Source organism: Panicum virgatum, chromosome 8K, assembly GCF_016808335.1.
Source record: "Panicum virgatum strain AP13 chromosome 8K, P.virgatum_v5, whole genome shotgun sequence".
In the NCBI taxonomy this organism is placed as follows: domain Eukaryota; kingdom Viridiplantae; phylum Streptophyta; class Magnoliopsida; order Poales; family Poaceae; genus Panicum; species Panicum virgatum.
The window spans coordinates 46,118,290-46,136,648 of NC_053143.1; the positions used below are offsets into that span (position 1 = coordinate 46,118,290).

The 18,359-nt window shown below is 44.5% G+C and overlaps 4 protein-coding genes across 15 annotated transcripts; all 4 read left to right on the forward strand.

Moving 5' to 3' along the window:
* Positions 1-3,955: 3,955 nt before the first annotated feature.
* Positions 3,956-4,636, forward strand: LOC120645822 (agamous-like MADS-box protein AGL80). The gene has a single exon (XM_039922556.1). The coding sequence runs from the start codon at positions 3,956-3,958 to the stop codon at positions 4,634-4,636; it is 681 nt and encodes a 226-aa protein (XP_039778490.1).
* A 1,651-nt stretch (positions 4,637-6,287) lies between these two features.
* LOC120644879 lies at positions 6,288-10,553 on the forward strand. The gene is made up of 7 exons (XM_039921618.1): positions 6,288-6,612; positions 6,717-6,802; positions 8,524-8,670; positions 8,758-8,866; positions 9,420-9,543; positions 9,867-10,140; positions 10,214-10,553. The coding sequence occupies exons 1-7, from the start codon at positions 6,504-6,506 to the stop codon at positions 10,313-10,315; spliced, it is 951 nt and encodes a 316-aa protein (XP_039777552.1). The 5' UTR covers positions 6,288-6,503; the 3' UTR covers positions 10,316-10,553.
* A 578-nt stretch (positions 10,554-11,131) lies between these two features.
* LOC120644880 (thioredoxin domain-containing protein PLP3B-like) lies at positions 11,132-13,918 on the forward strand. The gene is made up of 8 exons (XM_039921619.1): positions 11,132-11,355; positions 12,495-12,569; positions 12,691-12,738; positions 12,820-12,962; positions 13,054-13,126; positions 13,206-13,267; positions 13,377-13,474; positions 13,555-13,918. The coding sequence occupies exons 1-8, from the start codon at positions 11,272-11,274 to the stop codon at positions 13,659-13,661; spliced, it is 690 nt and encodes a 229-aa protein (XP_039777553.1). The 5' UTR covers positions 11,132-11,271; the 3' UTR covers positions 13,662-13,918.
* A 629-nt stretch (positions 13,919-14,547) lies between these two features.
* On the forward strand, positions 14,548-18,211 carry LOC120644881 (protein ROLLING AND ERECT LEAF 2-like). Of its 12 annotated transcripts, none has more exons than XM_039921623.1 (7): positions 14,549-14,828; positions 15,499-15,571; positions 15,701-15,780; positions 15,891-16,999; positions 17,101-17,181; positions 17,277-17,491; positions 17,852-18,211. In XM_039921623.1, the coding sequence occupies exons 4-7, from the start codon at positions 16,027-16,029 to the stop codon at positions 18,194-18,196; spliced, it is 1,614 nt and encodes a 537-aa protein (XP_039777557.1). In that variant the 5' UTR covers positions 14,549-14,828; positions 15,499-15,571; positions 15,701-15,780; positions 15,891-16,026; the 3' UTR covers positions 18,197-18,211. The 12 variants fall into 12 exon arrangements, with proteins under 12 accessions (XP_039777566.1, XP_039777557.1, XP_039777558.1 ...); XM_039921624.1 differs by having other exon boundaries at positions 15,701-15,771; XM_039921626.1 differs by having other exon boundaries at positions 15,701-15,748.
* The last annotated feature ends 148 nt before the right edge of the window (positions 18,212-18,359 follow it).

Below are 18,359 nucleotides of genomic sequence, written 5' to 3' on the forward strand. Positions count from 1 at the left end.
GTGGATTCGGCTCAGCGGCACTGGTCAGGTGGCGGGGCTGGTCTGATGGCAGATTCAGCTCAGCGGTGCTGATCTAGTGGCGGCGGATTTCGGGGCGGCGCTCCAGGCTGCAGTTGGGAGGAGGAAGATTGGCGTGTGTGAGGGGAAAACAGAAAAGCCATTGGGTAGGGGCCTCCCTCAGCACCTGTGGGAGATGGGGTTGGAGGGGGGATTTGGATGCCTCCTGACTCCAGGGACCCGAGTTGTAGGACCCTGCTGGAGTTGTTTTTTTCCTCTAGCCCTTACTTTTTGAGTAGGGACTGAAGTAGGGATCTTGCTGGAGATGATCTACTACCACTGACTTCTATTATTTGCCTGAAGTGTTTTCATGACTTATCCAAGGCTAGTAACTGCCATTATATTCCTTCAATGACATTTCTGCCCTTCAACGGATGTGGAAATGAATAAAGTCTCTTACATGCATGTGTTCGCTGAGACCGACCCTGATCCGGCCATCTCGGGGATGGCATCTTATATTCACTCTGTTCGGCTGCAACCAGCCAACAATATTTTTTTCTCACACCAAATCAGCACCAGCCACCAGCCAGCCAGCAGTACTTTTCTCTCATAACAAATCAGCACCAGCCACCAGCCACAACCAACCGAACAGAGTGATTAGAGACCAATTGAGAAATGTCTGTTCATAGTTTTTTACTCCAGCAAGGAAGTGTCGGTATAGTAGTCTAGTCATCCTATCACATGTATTATTTTTCTGGAGCACCTTTTTTGCAACTTTATTAGAACCCTTAAATATGAACCTAGATGTGGAGTTTAGGATTAATTATCCACCGATGTTCAATAAGTATGACAAACTCATGATGTGTGATCCATGGATGAACCTAGGAAGAAAGAAATGCTTATCTCTCTGATTGTAACCGTCAGCAATACTATAGCACATGTTACATTTCTGCCAAAATATATCCTAGTGATGATTATAGGCAATTTATGGCTGATGATCTGGGCTCCTCCGGTCCACGCACCTCTATAAAAACACACCTCTTCTCCCTCGTTCCATGTTGAATTGTAGAGTTTTTTTCAGTATTTTTCAATGTTGCAGCCATTGTTTCCAAAGAATTATTTGGCGGCCAGTATCAAGAGATTTGTGGCATCAAAGCAGGGGCTTATGGAGAAACTCTATTTTTTTTGTACTAAGCAAATATGTCTGTGCGTTGCTGCTACAGACAAAGTTGGTATAAATATTGGATACGTATAGTTGTCCGTGCGTTAATTTATAGAGATCTATGTGATCGAGTCGTGGACGGAGGGCTAGTCCGACTCGCATACGGGATTGAAAGGATCTTGATGTCACCTAGAGAGGGGTGAATAGGCATGACCTGAAAAATTACAACTAAAGCAGCAGATTAAAACTCACTGCCAGTCAAATCCGGTGCCACTGGTTTTGTAGAACCGGTGCCACCGGTTTTACTCTGAGCAGTGAACCCCTCAAAACCAAAAGTGAGGCTAATGAACTCAGTTGCAAACCAAACTTGGGGATGATGATCAGTCCTTGCCTATATCTCCAAGTACCTGCACTCAAAAAGCATATACAACACAAACGAGCAACTTCACCAAATTTACAAGTGAATGCATAAGAAGCTCAAACCAGCAAGGAGATATAAGATTTGTTTCACCGAAGTTCGATCCCACTGATTGTGTTACACAAGCACAGTGGTTCCTACTCTCCGTTGAGGAATTCTCGTTGAGTCCGAGTCTATTTCAACTCCATCTCGTGGGTCGCAATCTCTTTCAATCGTGTTCCTCGCTTCACTAGTGGGCTTCCTCCCCTTGTGGAGGTGAAGCGCTACCTGCACAAACTTTCCAAGGCTCACCCCAACCTTGGGAGCTCTTGGACAACGCCTAGCCGTCTAGGAGGATCACCTCCAAGAGTAACAAATGCTTCACACGAGCTCATTGACGTCCAACAGTGCTTAAGGTGTTTGATTTCTCTCAAATCTGCTCACAAAGGCTTCTCTCTACTATCCAACTCAAGGGATCACACAAGATCAAACTACCTCACAAAGAGGGGTTGGGGGGAGCTAAATGTGCTTTGGCTTGGATTAGATTAGAAAGAAATAACAGCAATGACCTCAGAACAAGCAGCCAGCCACTGTGGGGGACCAAGGTCTTAAATACCCATTCCCCCCAAAACTAGCCGTTGCAACCCAGAGAAATCTGGTGCCACTGTTTCCCAAAACCGGTGTCACCGAGATTCAAACCAAATAGCCATTGGCTCAGTTGACACAAAACTGGTGCCACCTTGTTTGCCTCTGTCAAACCCGAGTTACTTGTACGTGTGGCTTTTGTGTCTCTCATAAACTCTCTTGGGTTACTTGAGCACTGAGACATGATCAAGACTTCTTGTGATACATCCCTCTTGATAGTACTGCATACCTATACTCAAGTCAAATTAAAATACAAATTCAACCACTTGAGCTTCTCTTCTTGCTTGTCATGCCACACTTAATCAGTTTAGCTTCATGAGGGTAGCATCTTGCTATGTCTCTTCATTTGAGCATTTTAACCTTGAGTACCACATATGAGTTGTCTTCATCTATGGCTCACAAGTCACTCCATCTTCCAAAGTTTGACACTATTCAATATGAACTCCTCCAAGGCTCTAGAATCTCCGGACATTGACCATTATCGATTTCTTCACCCTAGCAAAGTCCTTCGGTGCAACGATCACTTGCCCTTCACTTGCTTGATACCTTGAAACACCCCTCTCGGTCTCTCTCCTTTATCCTAGCTGCCTTTTTGAACTCCCATTGAATTGTGCCTTTAGAATTAAAACCATTTCTTCAAATATTCTTCATCACTAGCAAGCTCAACCAATTTGAGACCATACATATACAACAAACCATGTCTCATTCTCATATGCTTTGCTTGCTTTCCCTGTATCAATGTAATTCAAATTCTTCAATTTTATTTGACAACTTTGCTTTCATAAAGAATTCCATAGCAACTATACAAGCCTCTGAAATCTTAGAGCCAGCATATCTCTCAAGAATAATTTGCTCAATGATATTTCTTATTTTGCTTGTAATACATCTCAATCATGTCATATGAAATCACACACTTGATCTTTTCAACACATGAGCTTCATATATAAATAATCATGAAAAGAGTACTTTGATATTCGACAATCACCATACAACCTGCTCACATGCTTGAACCAAATTATTAGTCCTTTAATCATGTTGTCATACAATACACCAAAATCCACTAGGGGCCTAGATGTTCATTCAGGGATGGACTAAGGCCCACCTGTCAATGACATAAGGCGGACCAAACCAAAAATTTAGGCGGAAACGTTACTTGCTTTAGAAATAGGTATAGATTAGGGTCATTGTGATTGTTTATGCATGACTGATTAAGAAGCGGAGCTTATCTGTAATAATCTCCACTGGTTGGAGCATTGGCGTATGAGCATATTGCATGATACATTGCATTGCGGCCATGCTTCAGTGGGAATTTTTTCTACTTAAAATAGGACGCTACGTGTTTTTAATAAGATGGTGATTAATACGTCCGATGCTAAAGCCCGGATCGGAAGTCCTATCACCCCAATATTTGGCTAATGTCTATCCTATCACGCAATACTCACGCTGCATGTATGGGATGGTTTTCCTTTCTTCAAAAAAAAAGTTTATGGGTGGTTTTTGGTGTGATCCATGGATAAACCTAAGAAGGAAGAAATGCTTATCTCTCCAGCGCCTGATAGTAACCGTCAGTAAAACTATAGAAGTAATTAAATTTCTGCCAAAATACATCCTGGTAATGATTATAGTTACTCAATTTATGGCTGATGATCTGGGGCTCCTCCTCGATCGCACCTCTATATAAACACACCTCTTCTTCCCTCGATCGTCTCACCTCACCGATCAGCACCTACCGAAGCTATCTAGCTACGGCCGCCATGGCACGACAGAAGGTGAACCTCCAGTACATCACCAACAAGCTATCCCGGCGCGCGACGTTCAAGCGGCGCTGCCGTGGCCTGATGAAGAAGACGAGCGAGATCGCCGCGCTCTGCGGCGCCCGGGCTTGCGTGGTGGTGTACGACGCCGGCGCCGGCGCGGCGGCGCCGCCGGAGGCGTGGCCCTCCGCCGCGGAGGCCGCGCGGCTCTTCCGGAAGTACCGGGGCATGCCCGAGGGCAGCAGCTTGAAGAAGGCCACGGGCCAGCTGCAGCACCTCGCCGCGCGCTTCGCCAGGGTCCGCGGGCAGGTGAAGCGGTCCGAGGTCGAGAACGGCGAGCGCGACGCCGCCGCGCTCCTCCACGAGCGCATGGCAGGGCGCCGCCGGAGCCTCGCCGGGGCCACCGGCAAGGAGCTCGCCGCCGTCAAGGATCTGGTGGAGCGGAGGTTGAGGGAGGCCAAGGAGCGCCTGCGGCAGCTCGGCGCCGGGGAAGATGCCGTCGTCCACCCAGCCGTGGCGGTGGCGCCGGCGGCGGCACCGTTCGGAGGGGAGCTTGGCGCCGTGTTCTACGGTGCCTCCGGAGGTAGCGACGGCGCCGGCCCGAGCGGCAGTGGATCGGCTGCCGCGATGGAGGCTTTCAACCAGGGTTGTGACTTGGGGTTCTCGTGGAGTGAGGAGTGAGCATAGAATGCATTCCGGGCCAGCTTTTAGTTACATGGTTTATTTGGGAATTTGGGTTTAATTTAGTGTTTAACAGTATGGAACTATGGATGCATCGTGCATCCTTGTATCGGTTTCGGTGGTCGTTGTTTGTCGATCAATGGAATGAAATGCTATTGCTGGCCTTGTTATCTTTTTTATGGTGTTCATCAAGGATAGATTTCAAGTATTGTATGAAATGTTAGATACCGATGTAGAATGAGGTTCGCTCCCTCAGTGTTTTCCATAAAATGAAAGAGGGTATATATGTTGACAGTCAAATTTGGCACATGCCGAGGCCGACCGGTCAGGCCGGTCTAGTCTGTACAGTCCGAGTAGAATTAGTGTTTTTGTAAAAATTCCTTATGTAATCTTACTCGTGAAGGGGTACATCTTCCCCGGCCTATAAATATAAAGGCTAAGGCCGATTGAGGTTATTCCCAATCAAATCAATCAAAATATCGCATTACTTTTTGTCTCTCAAACCCTAGCCTTTTCCAACCCTAGATTGCTTTCTTCCTTCGTCTCTACGACATTTGAAGACGTTCTGAGTGGCCTGCCGACCTCAGGACAACCCTGCATTCACGAGCTCCGACGGGGTTTGAAGACGTTTGAAGGCTAAGAGAATTTGCTATTTTGAAGTATTAAATGAAGTCTATTTATAAATTTTTTTACATAAATGAGTTGTAAATCGTGAGACGAATCTAACAAGACTCATTAGCAGATGATTATTGTAGCATCACTATTTTAAATTATAGATTAAGTAGGCTCATTAGATTCGTCTCGCGATTTACGATCCATCTGTGTAAAAAGTTTTGTAAATAGACTTCATTTAGTACTCCATGCATGTGTCAAACATGTGATGTGATGTTTTTTTTTGCCAAAATCTTTTGGCATCTAAACACGGACTGAGAAAAAAAATTAAATACATTCAAGCTAAACCTCTCACCCATCTCTCATGTACCCCTATCACAGCGAGCCAGCATGTTCGCCTACATTTAGTTGAAAGTCGACACTCTATGGCTGTATCAATTACATACGTTTAATTGGTGTGTAGTACAACACACTCCTTTGGTGCCAACGAAACGCCATTCAAGAAATTTCGAAAACATTGCTGAGCCAGCACGTCCGTTTGGCGAGATTCTCTCTGTTAAACCGGTCCATTTTGAAAGCCCATTACTCAATACGCAAAGAAAAAGTTTAGTAGTAGTCTACTGTCTACAAACAAACTAGGAACACGAGTAGTAATATTCTACTAACTCTTTCAGAAAATTCCAGTTTGGGCTTGGTAATTTAAGTCAAGACTGAAATTTTTGCGGCCCACTAGCCCATCGCATTGGGTGGGTCAAGCCCAACGAGAACTTTTGTTGCGGCCCACTAGCCCATCTCGGCCCAACGTAACCACTTCACCCAGCAGCCGCCGCCCACGAAGCTTCCCTTCCCGCTGCCAGGTCAACCAACCCTCCGGCCCCACCCCGCACGGGCGCGCGGGCCCACCGCACGCTACCCGGCCCCTCCACCCACTGCCACCGCGGGCCCCGCCCGCCTCCCCGGCGGGCCCCGCGCGTCATCCTCCCGCGGCTAGCTCGGGGAAGGAGTCTATACCTCGCTTCGCCGCTAGTCCACCACACCACCCGCTCGCGCACGCACGCACACACACCTAACTCCAGCTCTCCTCTCTCTCCCCCCCAACCCCCACCTCGATTCGAAGCGGTGGTGGGGCGGCGGAGGCGGCTAGGGAGGGGGGATCGGATGGGCGCGGCGCCGGGGAGGTGGTAGAGACGGCGGGCGCCGAGCTGAGCTGGTGGGTGGAGGAGGAGGAGGGGGAGGGGCGGGGCGCGGCGGGGGGATGGAGGAGAAGGTGTCGTCGCCGCTGATCCCGCCGCCGTCGGAGATCGACCTGGAGGCGGGCGGGGGCGAGGACCAGCTGCAGTGCCGGATCTGCCTCGAGACCGACGGTGAGGGCGGAGGGGAGGCTCCCGGCGGCCGGCGCCTACCTTTTTATTTTCCATTCCTCGGATTTTTTTTTCTGGAGGGGATCTAAGTGGGCGGTTGTGTGCAGGGAGGGACTTCATCGCGCCGTGCAAATGCAAGGGGACGTCCAAGTACGTGCACCGCGACTGCCTCGACCACTGGAGGGCGGTGAAGGTGAGCGCCGCTCCCCCCGTATCCCGCGATTCTAGGGGTTCTGATGGAAATTGGGCGAAATGGTGTCTCCGAGAGTCGGGGTGGACGGGGCTCTGTGCGCGTTTTCTGCGGTGAGCTATTCGAGTGGCATTGGAGTGTGCAGCGAGTGATCGAATTGTGTGATCAATCCGGCGAAGCTTGAAACATTGGCTTCATTTGTTCGATTATTATGTGAATGCGAGGAGGAGTTATCTTCTGGATGTGAGCATACTGCTTTGACGGGGTAGCTTGTCACTGTGATTTGTTGCTGTGTAGTGCTGTTTAGGAGCATCCCTTCTAGAAATTGGCGATTCTTCTGACCTCATTCTGTGCGTTGAGCTGCAGCGATTGTTTGAGTTGCGCGAACCGAGAAGTACGATGAATTCTTTTGCAGAAGCTTTACCATCTTGGGGTGCAGTGTGTATGGAATATAGATATGATTGTCAAAATAATATTTTTTCTTTAAAAATTGTTTTTTTGTAGTGGTGAGTTGATGGGACATTAGTTGCAATCACATACCTAGTGCAACATGACAGATGCAGACTTTTGATCCATGTACATTTTGGTCTATCGGATACGTTGAATTAGCTAAGCTTCCTATTAGAGCCTATTTTGCATCTCTCTATGTCTGGTTATTGCAATTTGGAGTTGTCTCGTGTTTACAAAGCTTTGCTGGTTGTGTTCCTATCTAAATCAATTGGTTTAGCTTTTAACAAGGTGCATTGTATATTTCCACAACTTCATTGTTAGTAGCCTTGAGAAATGCGAGTAAATTTGACTTCAGACAGCCATTTTGATAGACCAGTACGGCTAATTGTGTTTTACACAGTGGGTTCTGTTTCCTACAAATATCTGGAACTATTTTCTTACCATACAAGTTTCATCAGTTGGATCCATGTTTGATGGAAAGTTTGAGTTTGTCAACATAAAAATTCTGAACATTATTCTGATTTTTTTTCTCAATCTGGCTTGCTTTATCCCTGATGTAGTTCATTGTTGACTAGAAATTTATACATATGGAATGGAATAAAGATCTTAGTCAATGAGATTGAAGCACAAATTTGATATGACATTACTTTGGTTGACCAAAAAGTTTTTCTTTCTTTCAAAACTTGTCAATTTCTGTTTTTTGTGAAGACCTTTTCTACTGGATTGTTGCTTTTCTGAAAAGTTATTTGATTAACAGGTAGGTCATTTTTTTAGTTTCTTTAGCTTATGATTTACTCTTCATTTGACAATTCCAAAATGTGCGAGTCATAGTGGTTAGACAGGGGTTCACAGGTCAAAATCTGGTAGTTAGCATTGCGAATTCTGCTTTCTGTTAGGATGTTGGAATGTCTACATCCATTTTGGAAATTGTGCTGGTAGGTAACTGCAGATAGAGTCTCCCATGGGATTGTTCGTTGAACTTGGATGGTTTAGGTTATTGCAAAACTATGTTATTTACAATAAAAAGAGACTGTTTGCATTAGAAAGGACACACCTTTTTTCTGCAAAGCAACCTTGATCAATGTGAAATCTTTAATGCCATAAAAAATAAAAGTATATGTTCTCCTGGTGTATGTGTAAGTGTGAAAGCATTCAGTAGTCTGCCTACGTGCATTTTACTGCCTGCCTTATCTGGAGCTTTCTTCTGCAATTAAATTGTTGATTTTTTTTCAAGACTGGTAAATTACTATGCTTTGATTTTTCTTCCTACACAGGAGGGATTTGCATTTTCTCATTGTACCACCTGCAAGGCTCCATATTACTTGAGGGTTCATTCCCACACTGACAGGAAATGGCGAACACTGAAGTTTCGTTTCTTTGTTACTAGAGATATATTATTCATCTTTGCTCTAGTTCAGATGGTAAGTCTTGTAAATGTTGTTTGATTCACTGTCCATTAATTACATTCGATTGGGTATTCCTAAGTATTTTCTTACTCGTTTATCCAGGTCATCTCTGCATTGGCATATTTGGTACATTTTATTGATGGGTACCAGCAATATTGGTTGAGGACGGCCTGGGGTTTTGATAATGAAGTTAGTTTTTATTATATATGTGGTAAACTACTTTACCATTCCATTGCCACTACTTTGACCTGTTTCTGCATGTCTGTTTCGTAAAACCATACATTGTTTTTTGAGGATTCTATCTATGGTAGTGCATGATGCATCCCTGGAACGCATCAATTGCATTATTGTCTAGCTTTGGTTGAAAAATTGTGAAGAAAAGAAATATGGGAGTAAAGAATAAGTATGAACAACAGGATTGGTTTGTTGTTTGTCAGTACTATAGGCAATTATGATGAGGTAAAATTCGAAATGCCATAGGAAAATCTTCTTATAACTTACTCAAGCATCTTTCCATGGTGAGATCAATGAGTTTTTCCCCCATAAAACTTCAGCTTGTATGTGTATGCAATGACTATGGCTCATTAAAAAAAGCACAGGCATGTGAAGAAACTGAGCTCAGAAGGTAGACACTAAAAAATGTTTAATTAATGTGAGCCACGCTGCTACAATTTAACTAGACCACTGTGTTGCTAACTATTTAGTCGGCATCTCTGCACGTAATGTTTCCCTGTACTGATGTAGCACTTGTGCCTTTATTGCAGGTGCATTATTGTTTTTTGCTTTGTTGGGGTTATCAGGATGCTTCATAACTTGTTATGATCGAAGAGTACGGAATGATTTGGCTCAGCCTTGTCGAGAACTATGTCTTTGTTGCTGTCAGCCAGGGTATGCTTCAATTAGCTCACACATGAAATAACTGTCTTAAATCTAAAGCTGTGCCTCAACCCTGAAAAGGATAGGTCAACATAGTTAATCTGGTACATAAAATTGAACCCAATGGTAACAGAAAATTCATTTACTATTTATTAATTTAATAGGTGCTAAACTTCGTAAAAGCTATATATAGACTGCTGTTGCACAATTTCACTGGATCCAGAAGGCATATTCCTTATGTATGCTCTTAAATGATATTCTTCATACCTTTTCTTTTGCAGTGCATGACGTTAGTGCTAGCTATTTATACTGTACCCACAATTGTTCTATTTCAGGATGTGTGCAGATTGCCATCTACCTGGCACACTTTGCATGTGGACAGACTGCACGACCTGCTTTGAAGGTTGTGCAACTACAGCTGGCGAGTGTGGTGGTTGCTTGGGAGGCGCTGGGGAAGCTGGGCTACCTTTGCTCCTCATCATGGGGGTGATTGTGCTCGGTCTTTTCACAGTTATAGGCATATTCTACAGCGTCCTGGTAGCAACAATGGTTGGCCAGCGGATCTGGCAGCGGCACTACCACATTCTCGCCAAACGAATGCTAACCAAGGTAAGCACCACTGTTAATTCATCTGCCAGCATATCTACCATGGTTTATTCAAATCTGATTTGGTGTTCTCCAGGAATATGTTGTAGAGGATGTCGATGGCGAGCGCACAGATTGGTGTCCGCCGCCACTCCCTGCAGAGCACATCAACCAGCTGAAGTCGCTGGGGCTTCTATAATAGCTCACACCATCATGTCAATGGCAGATGATGTTGACCTTAAGTTAGGACTCGGCTCGGCATTACCCAGCTGTACAGGAGGCAATACAAAGCAGGAAGTCAAGGCGTCCCTGGTTTCTGCATGGAAATGTGTGGAAATATTGTTCTCTCTTTTTTTTTTGTATATTGTAACGGGAAAAATTCTGCCTGACAAAACCGCAAATTTTTATGGCAATTGAAGGCTTACTTTACTGAAACATCTGTAGTGTCATAGTCGTGTTTCAGTTTGTTCAGTCAGAATGACAGGCGGGTCCTGGTCCCACCTGTCATTGAGACATCCGGTGCTAAAATAGCAAACTGGGATTTCACCCTGCTTGCAATATCGCCTTTCCTCACTCAATTTCTGTGGGCCCTCCATCTACCGCGTGCATATACAGTCCCACTCCAATTGAGCACGGGATGAAATGTAAATTTGGATCTGTATCATTAAAAGAGTTCAAAGTTAGATATATATTTATCTCATGGACATGTGGGGCTCACATGAGTTAATGATATGTAGGGCTCACATGGTCATGATGGTATATATCTAATTTGAGATCTTTTATTTAATGGTAAAGATCCAATTTTTCCTATTAAATTTTTTAGCATATTACTGGATGATTTCACCCAAACAAATAAGAAATAAAAACGGTAAAAAAAATTAACAGGCCTGAACAAGCCCAAGTTCTTTTTTGGACGAACACAACCCAACTTTTCGAAAGCAGGCTTGTTGGGCTTGAATATTTTGGCCTAATGGGCCCAATTTACCGAATGCGAGAGAGCATGAAGAGCTTCCTCCATCGAGGCCGCCGCAGCTCACTTCGCTTCGCTCTCCTTCCCCCCTCGAAACCGAAGCAAATCCGGCGAGGCGAAGCGGCGGCGCCGGAGGAGGAGGGAGGACCCGGCGGCGCGAGGAGGAAGAAGGGGAGGCAGCAGAGATGGATCCGGACGCAGTGAAGTCGACGCTCTCCAACCTGGCCTTCGGCAACGTCATCGCCGCCGCCGCCCGCGACCTCCAGAAGGTGACTCGCTGGATCACCCGCCATCTCTGCCCCCCAGTATCCCAGCGCCGCCTTGCTCTGCCGCGGATCCTCCTCTGATCCCGCCGCCGGATTGCCGAGTTGGCCGACGAGGCATCCCCCTGGATCTCGAGGCTGGCGCGCGCGGACGTGGAGTTTATCCAGCCTTTTTTTATCGGAATAGCTGCTGATTTTGTCCCCGTGAGGTGCCGAATTGCGCCCCGGGGAAAGCTTGCATAATTGGTCGCGGATCACTTTCTGGTTGCTAGTTCGAACGTAACCTGGTGTTATGTTGGAGACTGGAGTAGGGGTGTGTGATCCATGGGACTTGGGAGTAATGGATTGTACACCCATCCAATCCGGAATCACCTGCGTTTCAGGAGTTCAACGGAGTTCATGTGAGCCAAATATATTTTATGGGTTTGCCTTGCCAAAACGAGCTTTTTAGCTGGGATATCTGGACTTCGAGCAATAAGTAACTGAGTTTTGGTCCTCCTTGTCCTTGGGACTGGTAGTATAGTATCTGTACAGAAATTTCTCATCTTTGATGAGGTGATTGGGAAAGAGATCGCTTATAGTGTGAACTTCTGGTGTTACAATGTTTGGACTTGTGATGCTTTGTGAATTGTGATGTCTTTGGTTGTTTTTGTATGGCAATGGCCAGGAATTGCTTGAAATCGGGAAATTTAGAACTCTTAGCCTGTTTGAGGATCATGAAATGGTAAAAATTGGTACTTTTTGAAGCCACCTCAATCTGTGCATATCATGGAGTAGTATATATATATTAGAAGTATTTTTTTTCATAGATTGACACCTCTGCACAACATGGCGTGACTATCATGGAGAACTTGGTACAACATTGAGATTTATCAATTTTGCTTCTTCTTTTTTTGACACTTTTTCAGTTCTGTTAGCGCACATTCTTGTTTCCTTTTTGTATGGTTTTGTACTGCATTATTGTAATGTGGTTGGCAGTATCCTCATCTTGTTTCTGTCAGTTTCAGTTCTTGTAATCATGGAACATAGATTACTTTTTCTTTTTCTTGAGTTTCGCTTCTGACATTTTATGCAGAGCACTTGTTCTCCGTGTTCCATTATGGATTTTAATTTTGTGATGCTGACATTGATGTACATCATCTTAGGAAATGGTCGCTAAAGATAAGGCTCAAGCAGCACCTGCCAGCCATGATGAAGTTGATCTTGATGAATTGTTGGATGTGAGTAGAAGCAGAAACATTTACTTTCTTAACTCTTGTATTTACCTTCTGTGTACAGCACATAGTATCATGTCATATACTCGTATTGACATTTGTCAAATTTCATCGAACTTCTTACCAGGATCCAGAACTTGAGAAGTTGCATGCGGAGAGAATTGCTGCTTTGAAGGTACTGATTTGCATCTTACACTTGTGAAAGCTTATGCAAGTGTCATATTCATTTTATTCCTCAACCCTCTCCATGCAACAGAAAGAGGCTGAGAAGCGTGAAGTGCTGAAAAGGCAAGGTCACGGTGAATACAGGGAAATAACTGAAGGTGACTTCCTTGGGGAGGTTACTGGCAGTGAAAAGGTTATATGTCATTTCTACCACCGTGAATTTTACCGTTGCAAGTATGCCAAAACTTCTTTCTTCCTTCTTCTTTTACACATACAGTTTTGCCTTTTGTACTTATGGAAGTTATTATCTGCAAATATTTGCTAGGATCATGGATAAGCATTTAAAGGCCCTTGCTCCAGTCTATGTGGGAACGAAATTCGTCAAACTTGATGCTGAAGTCTGTATACTATCACTGTTAGCTTTAAATTACTTCCTTCTCAGTTATGAAGCCTAATCCTATAACTAACTAACTGCAGAATGCTCCGTTCTTTGTGTCCAAACTGGCAATCAAAACATTGCCCTGTGTCATATTGTTCAAGTAAGTCAATATGCTTTTCATTACTGCTGCCCGTTGGATAATGTTTATTGCTGTTTGGTGCCCTGTAACCTTCCTGTTTCACCATGCTGAGATCCCTGTCTTATTTCAGGAAGGGTATTGCCGTTGACCGGTTAGTCGGATTTCAAGACCTTGGGAGTAAAGATGACTTCTCGACCAGAGCTTTGGAAAATATTCTCAAGATGAAAGGTAACCATGAAAGACTCTTGTTTTACGTGGCACTCGTTCACAATTCGGGATGCCATATGTTAACCTCAAATGAATTTTAGGTATAATCGATGAGAAGAAGAAAGAAGATGAAGACGAAGATGATGAAAGTGAGTCCAAGAACCGGCGGATTAGATCTTCAACCGCTCAAGACTCAGACTCAGACTGAGGATGAAATGAGATTGCACCATTTTGTAACTTTTAGCTTGCGTTTGGTCGTTCTGTAATGTAATCCTCAAAATCTCTTTGTGATTTATTCAAACCGTGTTGTATCAATACCAGTTACCAGAAGAAGAGAGTTGGTGATGCTTTGGCTGCATGTAGAAGTGAAATTTTTGTACCAACTCAACATCCATTTTGTGTAAGCTCGAAATTGTGGAAATTCTACCGCTGGTGTAGGGCCCACATGTCAGTGGACTTGCTCTAGTATGGCATTACTGGTGTATTGCTGGTTATGCCCTCATTAGATTTTCTTTAGGCTCGTCTAGTGTGGAAAAAGGTCACATGATCAATCCAAATAGTCTGCGCCTGGCCATATGTGTGGGGCCCAGGCGGCAATCGAACGTACTTGAAATTCTGTCATTATTAGGGTTTGCGCAATAATTTACTGATCAGGTACCGCCCGTGACTAAACCACTCGGCTAAACTCGAGTTGTTCTTTGACTGCAGAGTGTAGACTGTCTCGTTGACCAAATGGTGGGTGGTCATTTCTTACGGTTGCTGAATTTTTTTACCTCTTATTATTTGACCAAACGCCATCTAGTGAATGTTTGTTGGAGTCATCCAACATACGGAGTATTGCGGACTGCATCAAGCCAAACCTTATAGGATTAATGTGAGATTATCTTTTCTTTCTCATGCAAACAGTTTTACTACCAGGATTTTACCTAACAAATGAGTTCACTTCGCAGGCAAGCTTTTTCACGGCCCCGTGCTAATGACCCTTTTACCCCTCCCCTTCGGGCTGCGCACGCGCCAATGCCAAGGGCAAAAAGGGAAGAAATGAGAGATCTTCACCCATCACCTCCCTAGACTGCACTGCAGCAGCAGTTACCCCACCATTAATTCCCCATTGCTCTCATTCTCTTGGCTCCACCTACCCCCCTGCCGGCTCTCACCTCACTGCACAGCAGCACCGCCACCACCATCAACGGTCACCTCTACTCTCCCCTCCCCTGCATCGCCACCAAGAACCCAACAAAACCCTGCGCCCGTCTGCCACTGTGCGCACGTGAGCCACCAGCCGCCCGGGATCGAGCCGCGGCGGCCGCATTGCCGTGTCCCCGCAGTCGGCTAAAGTGCCGCCGGCGCCGCCGCCGCCGCAGGTGTTTTCTCAGTGAGTGTAGTTCTCCCGTCGTCGCTTGCGTTAGTTGTTGGGCTGTGATTCTTGGGTGCTAGGTTCTTGGATTGGGGGGTGTCAGGTAGGGGGGAAAGTAGGGATCTTTGGTGTGCTAAACCCTGGTGGTTTTAGGACGGATTTATGGTTTGGTTTGTTCTTCAGTGTGGTGCATTTGATCGACCCTGTAGAGGCTGAAATGCCTGATTGTGAGGGTAGATGTTGGTTCTTCAGCACCACATTGGCTTGGATTAGGAAAGGGAGGGGGGCAACATTCTGATTTACCCCCTTTTGGCTTTTCACCTTTTGCCCATTGCGTCTTTCTGTTAGGATAATGGTGGTTTCAACTTTCAAGAACCGGATTTAGGTAGTGCCCTGGTCATCTCCTGGGGATTTGGGGGGTGCATCGGGCAGATTATCATGGTGTTGAAGTGCTGCTTTTGAGGTGGTGGTGGTTTTTATTTTTTTTTCTTTCTTACAGTTGCTTGATGCCTTGATCAGAGGTTGGAATTAGGGAAAGGTCTCTGCTTTGCTGGTTCCTTTTCTCACTCTTTTGGTCCAGCTTATCTGCTCGCACAGCTCCTGCTTGCTTTAATCATAGAACTGCCTGCTTTAATCATGGTTCAGGCCTTCAAGAAATACACTTTGACCATTGGCTTCTGATGTGTAGAGTATTTTCAGGTTAGCAAGTGAAGGAATAAAAGAGTTTGGTTGCCTTTTCCTTCCCTTTGGATGTATGATTGGTAGGTTCTTAGACCTGCACCATGTTTCAGTTTGAGCTCTTGGAGCAATGGCAATTCTTCTACCTTGTTTTCTCTCTTTTGTGTAGTAGATTAATTGCCTAGCTAAAATTAGTAAATTACTGTTTTCAGGCTCTGTTGTGGCTGAAATGACTACATCAGCTCAAGTTGGCAGCAAATGTGATCAGCTTTGGGGATATGAAGTATTTTTAGTTAGTTTTATTGATGTGCCCTGAAGTTTGTTTTAGGCCAATGCTGTTAAATTTGGTTCTGCATTTTATATATTATATACCCTGATAACCATTATTTTTGTTATTGATAGGATCTGAGGAGCAAAGATCACTGCTGATCCCAAGCAAGATTTCTAATTGGTGGAAGCTGTTGACAGTAGTTGGATTTTGATGAGTCTACTGGTATCTAGTATAGTGCAGTAGGGGATCTGCAGTTTCGTGGGACTCATGGGTTCTTCTCCCTCCAAAGCCACTGGAGAGGATGCCCTGGTTCTGTGCAAGGATCGGATGCGCCATATCAGACGAGCCATTGACTCAAGAGATGCATTGTCAGCAGCACACTTATCATATACTCAATCCCTCAGTACTGTGGGGACTGCACTGCGGCGGTATGCTGAATCTGAGATCTCACCAGAATCATCACTCTCCATTTCAGAAGTGGATAAGTCCCCTTCACATTCGTCTATGGCATCTCCCTCGCCTTCGCGTGCAGTAGAGAATGTTGCCTCTCCAATGCATCGAGCAAGTCCATTTTCTACTCCTCCCGCAACGAGAATCCACTGTATGAAAGCGGCAGGAACCACACCTTTGACCTTCATGATTGATCCATCTGCTGCTGAATTTGTGGGGCAAGAATCCCCAGTCTCAGCTTTTGTGCCACCCCCACCACCATTACCTCCAGAATTATGTACCTCATGGGACTTCTTTGATCCCATTGACACTGCTGGTAGCTCGTCCTCCAACAATGAGAATGGGCTAACCTTGAACTTTAGTAGATTGAAGGGTTTGAGAGAGTCAAAGGTAGCTGAAGTAGTGCCACTGAAAGAAGAAGGTGAAGAAGAAGAACTAGTTATGTCTGAAAGAAGGCACACAGAATTTCCTGGTGTTAATTCACCATCTAAGCAGGAAAGAGAGCCAGAGCAAAGTGTGATCAGTAAACCAAGTGAATTGGTGGATGTTTCATCCAAAGCTAAATCTTCTGAGCAAGTTGCTGCAAAGGTGGAAGAAAGCGAAATGGCAAAAGAATTGTGTGCAGAGACAGAAGATCCTTCGGAGTTCATCACTCATCGAGCGAAAGATTTTGTGTCAAGCATGAAGGACATTGAAACGCGATTTATACGTGCAGCTGAAGCAGGGAATGAGGTTTCCAGAATGCTGGAGACCAAGAAGATCAGACTAGACATATGCCCAAAAATGCCAGGTGATAATCATGAGGGTTGCATATATCTTATATTTTATTTTCACAGGATTATGTCAGCGTTTTCTATAAATGTTTATTTTGCATTTTTAATCAAATCCTAGGTTCTCCAGGCAAGCTACCTACTGCCCGATTTGTGTCAGCGCTTCGAGTCTGCTGCAATCGTGATATTATTCTCAACCAGGGTAACTGGGGGCGTGTTTAGATTGTACTCTTCCCTTCACTATCATAATGTTTGCTTGAAGTTTGCTTGAAATATTAATTTTAAATGTTTCTGTAGAAACTGCACATGTTTCAAAGGTTGTCACTTGGAAGCGTTCCGTCTCATCTCTATCGTCATCATCTAAGAGTGCACTCATGACATCGATAATTAAAGATGATGTGGATGACAGTAACAGTGATTTTGTTGAGGAATTTGCCATGGTATCTGGAAGCCACTCTTCTACATTGGACAGGCTACATGCATGGGAGAGAAAACTATACGACGAAATCAAGGTACATCATAAGTACATGTCCAGTAAGCTCATCTATAATATGTCAATCTCAGACTTTTGCTAGTGGTGTGGCATGAATTCATCATTAATTACCCAGTCTACATGGAATACCTGTTTTTTTATAGATACAAAGAAAAAACTAGTGTATTTAATTTTGACATTCTCAAGACTGTATTTCTGATATAAGTGGTCAATTGTCATAAGGGTAGGCCGCTTATTGTTTGCTCACTAGCAAAGAAAATAGAACGCATGTTCTGACTTCTGAGATGCCAACAGCCATTTGGGATATTCTCATCAGTTGCACTCTTGCTGGCATAATGAATCACTGTCACTAGCTTACTGCATTATTTGGTATATGTAGGCAAGTGAAAATGTCAGAAAGGCCTATGACGAGAAATGTAACCTCCTCCGGCGTCAATTTGCACGTGGCCTAAATGCACAGCTGATTGACAAGACTAGAGCTGTTGTAAAGGATCTACATTCCAGGGTATCTGTTGCAATTCAAGCTGTTGATGCAATCTCCAAAAGAATTGAGAAGATAAGGGATGAAGAACTGCAGCCACAACTCATTGAGCTGATTCAAGGGTATATAACTTGCATATACCTAGCAAACATTTTTGTTTACATAGATCAATTCTTGTGTTTCTTTTACTGCAATTCTGAATGCAAACTTTCTGCTTCTTATATCCTTTCTAGTGTATGTTAACAAAATTCTGACTGTAAATATCACTCCAATATAGTTTTGGCAGAATGACAGTGCAATACTGGACATTAGAAGATTAACACTGACTTATTATCAGAAGCCCCCTTGTTTTGCTTAACATTCTGATGTCTCACAGCACAGTTCAAACTTCATCTTTTAGCTGATA